The 10,489-nt window shown below is 47.5% G+C and overlaps 1 protein-coding gene across 17 annotated transcripts in view; it reads right to left on the bottom strand.

Moving 5' to 3' along the window:
- Nucleotides 1–10,489, bottom strand: part of MTARC1 (mitochondrial amidoxime reducing component 1) — a 41,652-nt gene that overhangs the window by 16,331 nt on the left and 14,832 nt on the right. For 16 of the 17 annotated variants that reach the window (XR_012433303.1, XR_012433305.1, XR_012433299.1 and 13 more), the window contains 2 exons: nucleotides 6,959–7,020; nucleotides 6,798–6,869 (listed from right to left, as the gene is read on the bottom strand). Coding sequence is in view for 10 of the 17 variants with exons in the window: in XM_074036787.1 (XP_073892888.1) it covers nucleotides 6,798–6,869; nucleotides 6,959–7,020 (134 nt within the window). In the remaining 7 variants the exon portion in view is untranslated. Of the gene's footprint in view, nucleotides 1–6,797; nucleotides 6,870–6,958; nucleotides 7,021–10,489 lie in introns of those variants that run through there. The other variant, XR_012433307.1, reaches the window with a different exon arrangement.

Genomic DNA, 10,489 nt, shown 5'->3' with positions numbered 1-10,489 from the left:
TAGGGCTCTACCTGGCCCCAGCCTGCTTTTTCCAACCTGTTGCCATCTGCTCCTTACTTGCACCTCTGCAGCTCTCTGCTGGATTTCACCTTGCTCTGCATTTTACTGACTCGGTGAGCCCTCTGTGATTCCTGTGGGATGCCCCTCCTCCAAGTCCCCATGCTTTACAATTATACCTGCCTCAAGGCCCAACTCAAACACCACATCTCCCGGGAAGGAAGCCCAGGTTCCCCCAGCCACGAGTAATTCCCCTCCTCAATTCTCTTTGCCCCTCCAACACTCACATGTCTTGTCCTGTAATGTCAGGGCACAAGTTTGACTCTACAAGGCAGAGTCCCTGGAGAACAGGAACTGTGATTAATGCCCTTGTACTGCTCATGCCCAATGCTGGGCCTCCTACGTCGCCTGTGACCCAGCATTGTTTGCTGGCTGGATTAGTATGCTCACGAGTAAAACCATCTGTCAGAGACAGTATAAATATGAATATTTTTGTCCAGCAGCAAATGAAAGAAGCCACAGGGAGAGGGCACATGAGCAGATGTGTGGCACTCACATGGCAAGATTCCCCTACCTTCCCCACTAGGAAGAAGTTAACCTTCAGTTTTTTATTTAATCTAACCCTAATTTTACATCATTTTTATATTTAAAACATTTTTAGATAAATCATTTATTTTATTCTGCCTTGCTTAAAAAAAAGTGACTGCAACAACTTGGTTGTAATGTTGTTCTTCAAATCAGAAACGGCAAAGGAGAAAACAGAGAGTCAAATCTAGAACCTCCTTCTGGAGACCCACAGCTCCTTCCCCAGACTGTAAACATCCTGTGGGCAGCATTGCGTCCACTCTGTTCTCTGTTGCATTCTCATGGCCTGGAACAGTGCCTCATACATATGCTGTAACCACTCAAAAAAAAATGTTGGTTGAACAATGAATGAACAAATGAATGAAAATGACGAGCTGCTGATGCAGGCTTCCCTGCCTTGCCAAGATAATTTCCTCTCTCTGTAATCAGGTTTCTGCAATGCCTTTGGACCTGACAAACCAGACATCTCTCCTAGCCTGGCTCTCCTCTGTCAGCATGCGACACCCACGACATTCTGGGATCTATGTGTCAGAGGGTGACCTCTTCAGGAACAGGCGACACATCAGCTGCTTGTATGGCTTGGGATTTCCGTGGCTGCCAAGCTCTGTAGTCTAGAGTCCAGGCTCTCATTATCTTGGGGAGAAATTGAGAGTTGGAATTCTGTGCACCACACATGGATAGTCTATAAGGAACTTTACACTTGTTATCTCTTTTAATCCTTACAAACTGCCTATGTGCGAATTTGTCTTTTCTCCATTTTACAGTTAAGTCTCAGGGGAGTAACAGACTTGCCTGAGATCACAGATCTAAGGGATCCAGCTGGGGCCAGAGCCCAGGCCTGGCTGACTTCAGAGTCTGGTGGACTCTTCCCACCCAGGATGTAACCCTGCCTGGTCATCAACATCCTCCTGAGTACAACCGCCGGCCTGAGAAGAACTGAGGGGCCTCACAATATAGTCATCTACACCAATTTCTAGCCACTTACAGTTTTCACCTATCCCTTCCTGCCAACCACACACATACACACTCACTCCCTCACCAGGTAATGAGGAGCAGAGGACCATAAAGAGCGGCTGCCCCTCCCGGCACAGCCTCCCTAAACTGCACAGGTCGGGGTGAGGGAGTTGCTTTGTCAAAGTGCAGGTGTGGTCACCGGCTCACAGGTGGCGGTCCACTCCACTGTCTAGGCGTAGAAGCGGGAAGAGCTATGGGAGTGGAGAAGGGGTTCTCGGCGGGCCGGCCTGCCAGGGCTTTCCTACAGCTGCCTGGTTTTGCTGCAGACTCTCACCGCCCCCTGCACCACCTCCTCCTGCTGCTGCCGCTGCTGCTGCTGCTGCTGAAGCCCGCCTCCAGGCTGTGTGAAGACTCAACGAGGTCACTAGCGGCCCTTACTGGCACTAAGAGGTATTGCAAGCAGTCTATGGATTCGTGTGCACACCAAGTTCAACCGACTGAAAGAAAATAGTGTTGTTTCATACATGGGCCTTCTACGATTTTTTTAATATATGACTTTTCATATATGTATTCCTGTTGGTATTAATAAATTAAAACTCATTTAAAATCTTCCTTAGTGCACTTTCTCCTTAAATGAATACAAAACATGACTATTCTAATGAGCAGGAAGCCCAAGACACTTTATTTAGCTTAAACCGAGGACTCCATTATTTACAAGGTGCAATGTAAATAGAAACAGTTTGTTACCTTTAAAGTGCTGTGCGCCACAGAGGGCTGCTCCTTGTTTACACTGCCTGGTTTACTCATACACTGGTCAACGTCCAGGCCATGACTCCAGGCAGAGTCTCTGGTCACTGCCCAATCCCACCACTGGTGTTCATGGGACCATAAGTCACCAGGGGCAGAAGCCATTCCTGAGGCCTCATGACTGCCTATCTCTACGGCCAGGTTAAGAATTAAACAGCATTGTTAATCCCAACACTTTGGGAAGCCAAGGCAGACACGTCAGCTGAGGTCAGGACTTTGAGACCAGCCTGGTCGACATGGTGAAACCCTGTCTCTACTAAAAATACAAAAATTAGCCAGGCATAGTGGCGCATGCCTGTAATCCCAGCTACTTGGGAGGCCAAGGCATGAGAATTGCTTGAACCCTGGAGGCGGAGGTTGCAGGGAGCCGAGATTACTCCACTGCACTCCAGCCTGGGTGACAGAGTGAGACTCTGTCTCAAAAAATAAGTAAATAAATAAATAAAATAAAATAAAATAAAAGAATTAGCATCGTGAACGTTCCCAGGAGAGGTGCCACACTGAACTTACAGAGGCTGGCTGTTGGGCAAGTTCGTGTTCGGTTTCATTTAAAGCAGCCTCTGAGTATAGGAAGAAGTGTGGTCAAGCTTCTCCTCCTCTCAGAAAGTGTCAAGTTTATAAATGGAGACTCTCAATGAACGCAGCTTACATGGTCATTGTGCACAGTATTCTATCACCTATAAAAATCCTATATCTTACATTATTCCAGTCTACCAGAAGAGGTATTACAAGTCCAGTTTATACCAATAAAGAAACTGTGACTTGAAGAGCCTAAGCAACTTGCCAGTGTCACACAATTAGGAGGTGACAGAGCCAGACAGGTGGAGGGTCTGTCTCCTCCCTTGGAGTTACCACTGCTATATCTTCCGTGTTTTGCTCAGCAGAGCACAGCCTGACACAAGTGGCTGCTGGCAAATGTCATTGCAGTCACAGTATTCGTGCATCCAGCAAAACCTTTTTTTTTTTTTTTTTTTTTTTTTGAGTCCCCATGCAGTAATTGTGCTATATTCTTTCCATTAGGGGCAAGATGTCATGGAAGCAACAATGGCAGACTCCAGCCATTCCTTCAACCATGGGGATTAGTGTGTACGTCACTTTCCCTTAAGCAAGAAAAGAAAAATTCCATTTTCCTATTTTCCTGTTAGCAGACAGGCCTCCACTGTGCCGCCCACTGTGAGCATTTTACAGACAAAGGCTCCCCTATGCCTCTGTATTTCTTTTTCTCGCACTGCTGTGCCACCCCGGGCTCTGCCTGTGGATGACTAACATCAGGAGGCAGGGCTGGGCAGGCAGAGAGGTCTCCCAGCTGAGCGCTTGCATTCCAGAAGCAACCCCAGCCATGGGACCATGAGTACCCAGAGGCAGAAAGCGGTGTGGCTCTGAGCAACCTGCCCAACAGCGGAGAGGCTGTGGACACCACTGTTTGCTTCCCTTCCCATGATTTATGCGATGCGGCCAGGCCTTTCTCTTCCCGATTTATGACCACCTGTCTTGGGAAGAACATAAATTAAACATCCATGGCAATTTAAATCTCAGTAAGAGATAGGAGAAGACACCTAGGCTGGCCGCACTGTCTCCTGGGGTATTAGAAGCAATTAGGGCTGGATTGTTGGGCTGCACAAAGCCTGCAGAAGATCAGGGGGGTGTGCTGGCTCCTTACGCCCCCCGCCTTCCCACCCTCACTCTGTGTTTAGGGTCAATTATCCTCCTTCTATAAACACAGGCTCCCAGTGGAGGAAGGGGGGCCCTGAAGATGCAGAGAACGAGCCCAAACACGTGAAGTGCTTTGCGGAGGCCGTTTCTGCAAGAGCATAAACCTTCTAAATCCAGAGGGAAGGATGCCCCACACCGAGCAACTGGGGGGAGAGAGAGAACAAGATGGACAAAAAAGGATGACAGCCAATTCCCCAAGCCACTTGGCTGATTTACACAGAACCATCTATTTCTGTCTTGCCTCCCTTATTTTATAGGGAAGAACACTCAGGGCCTGAGTGGGGGTGGGGGCAGGAGCACAGCAGTTGGTGTGCTGCAGATCCTGGTCTCCTGACTCCCAGCCCAGGATCTTCCCTCTGGCCCTCCCTGCTTTCTGCCCCTAGTAGCTCCTCTGTGGCCATGGAAAACAGGAAGACTGAGTTCTGGTTTGTTCTGATGGTGAGTGTGCACATTTCACAGAATAGCTATAACCCTGCTCTTCTCATCAATGTTCTGTCACACATAGTGACATTTCCCCCAAAATTTTACTATGAAAATTCTCAAACAGGCAATTGGTAAAATAATTTTACAGCAAATACCCATTTACTCACTGCTTGAATTCTGAGCTTAACACTTGACTATATATATATATATATATATATTCTTGACTATATTTATTCTTGACTATATATATATATATATAAAACACTTGACTATATATATCTGTCATCCAAACTGGAGTGCAGTGGCACAGTCTCAGCTCACTACAACCTCCACCTCTCGGGTTCAAATGATTCTCCTGCCTCAGCCTCCTGAGTAGCTGCAACTACAAGTGACCGCCACCATGCCCAGCTAAGTTTTGTATTTTTAGCAGAGACAGGGTTTCACTATGTTGCCCAGGTCTCGAACTCCTGACCTCAAGTGATCCACCAGCCTCAGCCTCCCAAAGTGCTGGGATTACAGGCATGAGCCATCGTGCCTGGCCTTGACTATACTTTCTTTATCACATATATATCTATTCATCAATCCACTGTATTCTCTCAGGCTGGTCTGTAGCCCTCCTCTTTGAAAGTTGCTGTAAATCACACCCAACGCTGTTGGAGTCAGGTAGAGACCAGCCACTTGCTATCCACCTCAAAGATTCCTTGAGTCCCACAAACCCCCTTCTCCGTAACTCCCTCCACCCACCCTGTTTGACTTCCCTGCTGACCACTGTATCCCTGCCAGGTGGCTTAGGCCCTCAAGGCCACCTGCTAACCTTGCTGCAGCCTGGCCCACACCCTGGGACTCATCTCCTATAGGATGACAGGTGCTAGCCAGAGAAGTCAGGCCATAGCCTCATGCTGAGGAGTGAGGTGACAGCAGGGATGACACCCCTCCAGCCCAGGGCTTCAGCTTGCCCAGAGAGGGGGTCAGATCTGGGACAGTAGAATTGTCAGGGAGGGATTGGGGCTGATCAAAGAAGACTGAATCGTTGGCCCCCAAAAAGGCATGAGGTTGGTGAAAAGTGGAAGGAAAGGGAGGCAGGGAGCCTCACGTTATAGAGAATGAGTCCTGCTCCACAAAGGCCAGTGCAACCTCTCTGTCATGCGCTCGTTCACGATGGTTTTGATACAAGATAGTCGCGTCTCAACTGCATTCCTTCTTCAAGGTTCCCAGGGCCCTCCCTTCTACAAGTTATACCTGGGGATGCCAAGTTAGGACCAAAGCCAAAGAAGGGTCTCAGGGACTGTAGAGATGAGGCCTGACACCTGGCCTGTAACTCAGTATTCAATGTCAAAGGAACCAATAAAGAGAAGCACCCTTAGTTCATTTTCAGTTTCAGCAATTTCCTGGGTCCCAAATTTGGCAGATAACAGCACTGAAGTGCTTGGATACTAAACTGTTATTGGTGTTGTTTTCACAAAAGTAATGCAGAGTAATTATAGAAAGTTTAGAGACTACATATAAGAATAACCCTTTTCCATAATTCTATCACTGAACCAAAACAGCATCTCCATTTTGCTTCATCTCCTTTCAGCCTTTTATCTACTCATGTGCATTTATGTTTTTTAAAAAGTAAAATCAAATAAAAATAAAAAGTAAATAGTGCTATTTTATAATCAACTTTGTAAAATCAACATGGCATCCTGACTATATATACAATTTAAAATGATTCTCGGTACTGTGCCTTTCACTTAAAATTTACCCTTAAGAAATTTTAAAGTAAACATAAAAGTAGAATAGTGCAATAAACCTCCCCATAATTATCACTCAGATTCTATTTATGAAGATTGTGACACATTTTTAAAATGTACTCATCTATCCTTTTTTTCTTTTTGCTAAAATAATATATAGCATATAGCAAGTTCCAGATGTCACATCACTTCACTCCTACACACATACTTCAAGCAGCGTCTCTAAAATATATTGACATTTCTAATATAACCACAATGCCACTAGGACACCTAGTACATTTTTTGGTATCATCTAATACTCAGCCCATAATAAAATTTGTCAAAATACATAAGCAATTTTTAAACATCGATTTATTTGAATTATGATTTCTAAATGAAAGATAAAAGTATTTATTTAAGCACACATGTTGGTGCTCAAAACACCAGCGAATGTTTCCCAAATGATCTCTTTGATGGGACCCCCTTGAGCTTCAAGACTATGTGTGTGGTGTTTTCACTGCTTCCTCTTATAAACATTAAGCAACAAATATTGCTTCTGTTCCAGGCACCTAAACCCGAGGATGAGCCCCGTCTGCCCAGTCCTACCTCTTCAGTGTTTCCAGCGGCTCCTTCCTGCTCATGACGCTGGTGTCTGGGTCCACTGTGGTTAAAATGCATCTGGAGACACATACAGAACATCATAAGGGGGACAGAGCAGAGTGGCCTTATCCCCACCCCCACCCCACAGGGACAGGAAAGCGCCTTACCTGGAACAAGCCATCAACCTTTTCAGTTCCACGTCACCAATAAGAAGCTCGTCCCAAGAATCCTAGGAAACAAAGCGCAAACTCCCATGAGCACCTCCAGGCCCCGCCCCTGACACGTGTGTAGAGACTTCCCAGGAGCGCCCGCACCTAATGATGTCACCCACATCAGCGATGGCAGCCTTCTGTTCTCCCCCAGCCCTGCTCTGCCAAGCCATACCCACACACCTTCGCGTTCCCTCTCTCTGGCTTTCACATGCCAGTTCATTCCCCTGAGATGAGATTTCTCTCTCCTCTCACTTGTAACTGTCGTGGAAACTCACCTCGCTCAGGGAGGCTCCCTGATGATCCCACTTGACTCCTGGTGGGGGTTGGGGTGCACAAAGTGGATGGGGTGGGTGAAAGTGGGGAGGGGGACAGAAGGGGACATTACTCATTACTTCAGTTCGTATCAGATCCTTTCGTGCCTGCCTGAAGTTATATGGCTCAAGAGCCTGAAGTCATTGAGTACGTGCATGTCTCGCCGGCCAGATACGGACACATCAGGAGCAGGGCCAGCAGCCTCATTCCTCTTTGATTTTTGCTGGAGCATTTACGAAGCACTGAAGCCAGGGGAGCTCTGCAGGCATCGCCTGTGGGCTGGGTCAGCGGAGCCTACTTTCCACAACAAACCGCATTAGTGGACCAAGGCCCTCCAATCTAGCAGCCGAGATAGGCCATCCATACATGGAATTCTAAAGATCAATATTCTGTTTTTAAATGCCACAAATATTCACAAAAAGCACTCCAAGGCAGCATGTTGTGTGTTGGTTTCACTGTGCAGGCAATACTCACTGTGGGGATTTAGAGGCACAGCTCTCCGGGCTGGTCTGGTTAGAGGAAGTTTTATGGAATAGGTAAGATAAGTGCTGAGTCTAAAAGGGCAGAGAATTTGAGAGGCACAAAAGAAGGGTAAGGGGACTCCAGGCAGAGGGGACAGCAATAAGAAGGAAGGGCGCTGAGGAGGCAAAGTTCATTTGATTATAGTCCTGACCTTCTTACCCTCGGAGAGAATTGCCCGCCACACAAGGGCAAAAGGCAAAGACCTGGAGTTAGAAAGCAAACTGCCTTGTCCTTGGTTGAGGATGAGCTGAGGGACAGAGTTTCAAGCTCAGAATTTTAACTCCAATAGTGTGTGTTATTCTTGATATATATGACACCGGGGTTTTGTTCTGTCATAAATCATAAAACGCGTCTCAGGTGCATATTTTCAACAGTCCAGAAAACTGGGCACAGCGGATTAGCACAGCCACAGCCTGTCCTGCGAACATTTCTCCACAAGGAGGCACTGTGGTCACAAAAAACACATAAAAAGAGTATAAAAGGAGAAAAACAAGGGTTCCACTTAGGAAATTAAGTTCTTATTAATTAAAGAAATATTTCCAGAGCCCCTTCTATGTCCAGTAAAAACTACTGGGGATTGAGTCATAAGCACTGATGAGCCCAGGAAAGTCTTCCTACAGCACCTGGAGGTGACCAGTTCAAACAGGACAAGCATGGCATGGGAGAGGCTCAGAGCACACCATAGCTTCAGAGACCGGAGGGAGCTCTTTGAGGTCCTGCCATCACAGCAGGCTTCCCAGGGGAGAGGGCTTTTAATCCAGGCTTTCAGAGAATGTCAAGAGTTTTAAGTAGGGAAGGGAGTAAGAGTCTCAGTGACCAGGAGACATCAGTTTGCAGTTTGGAGCTTTCACTGGTGATATGGTTTGGTTGTGTCCCCATCCAAATCTCATCTTGAATTGTAGCTCCCATAATCTCCATATGTCATGGGAGGGATCCAGTGGGAGATAATTGAATCATGGGGGCGGGTCTTTCCAGTGCTTTTCTTGTGATAGTGAATAAATCTCACAAGATCTGATGGTTTTATAAAGGGCAGTTCCCCTGCACGCATTCTCTCGCCTGCCACCATGTGAGACATGCCTTTGCTTCTCCTCTGACTTTTGCCATGATTGTGAGGCCTCCCCAGCCATGTGGAACTGAGTCCATTAAGCCTCTCTATCTTTATAAATTACCCAGTCTCGGGTATTTCTTCATAGCAGTATGAAAATGAACTAATACAGTTGGTAATAAAGGCTGGAAAAGCAGACTGTGGCAAGGTTACAGAGGAATGTAATGATTGAGTGGGAAGTGTGGACCTTTGTGACATGGAGAACCACTAAAGGCTTCTGAGCAAGGCAGCAACACTGATGTTTTGTCACAAACTTTTAGAGAGGGAGAGATCACGCTGATCAGCTCTGGGAGGCTTGGCTGTGGCAATATTCAGGAGGGAGCACTTAGTGGTCCAAACTTAAGGTAACAAACGTTGGATCTGGCTGGTGGTTGAGAATAGAAAGGGGAGCCGATGTGGCTGGGGCTGGGAGGAACACAGCAGAGGGAGGAGCCAGGGCTGACTGTCACCTTCCCAGACTGGGTGAAAGAAAAAAATGAGCTGCCTGGATAGAAACAGCGAAGTTAACAGAAGGAGTTTGGGGACCAGGCACGGTGGCTCATGCCTGTAATCCTAGCACTTTGTGAGGCCAAGGCGGGTGGATCACCTGAGGTCAGGAGTTCGAGACCAGCCTGGCCAACATGGCAAAACTCCTTCTATATTAAAAATACAAAAATTAGCTGGGCGTGGTGGCACATGCCTGTAATCCCAGCTACTCAGGAGGCTGAGGCAGGAGAATCGCTTGAACCCAGGAGGCAGAGGTTGCAGTGAGCTGAGATCACACCACTGCACTCCGGCCTGGGTGACAGAGCAAGACTCTGTTTCAAAAAAGAAAGAAAGAATGAGTTTGGGGAGGTGGGGTGAGGGTGTAGGGGCTGGAGTGTGAGCACCTAAGTCTGAGTTTCTCTGTCAACCAACAGAGAGTTGGAACTGTGACACGGCACTCCAGAGGGGGTCCGGGTGGACATTTGAGGGACCTACATCAGGTGACAGAGGGTGATGCTGCAGGAGAGTGTGATCACCAAGGAGGGGAGAGAAAAGGGTCAAGGCCAGAACTTTTGGAAGTAAGGAATGAGGACAAACAGCAGAGAAGTAAGGGCAGTGCAGCCAAAGGAGAAACGTTTCAGTAAGTAGTGCCCATGGGTCCTCAGGGTGGGGTGGCAGCGACTGAAAAAGTCACTGACTGTGGCAGGTGGGGTGGATGTCTCCACTGTGGCTCTGGGGAGAAATGAGGCATAAGAAATGAGTGTGGGGAGTGCCGATGATGAAGGGAGGCAGAGAAAAGCCACAGTTGCTGAGAAAGTAGGTTCTGAGATGCACTGTGGGTCTGCTTTCCAGAAAATTCCGTGCAGGTCCTCAGCCTTCCTCCATGCTAGCCTGCTCTCTCAGCTGCACCCTGGCCCCACCTGCTCTAATCCTTCTCCAGGCTCCTGGCAGAAGCAAATATGTACCATGCAAATCAGATTCAGTCACTCTCTGGCTAAAAATTCTTCCCAGACTCCCCAAAACCAGACACCACATACCTGTGCTCTCAGCTCCCCTCCTCTCCTGAGCCCCAGTGCTGCGAG

The sequence above is a fragment of the Macaca fascicularis genome, chromosome 1 (genome assembly GCF_037993035.2).
Source record: "Macaca fascicularis isolate 582-1 chromosome 1, T2T-MFA8v1.1".
In the NCBI taxonomy this organism is placed as follows: Eukaryota; Metazoa; Chordata; class Mammalia; order Primates; family Cercopithecidae; genus Macaca; species Macaca fascicularis.
This window is presented reverse-complemented; position numbering and strand designations above follow the sequence as displayed.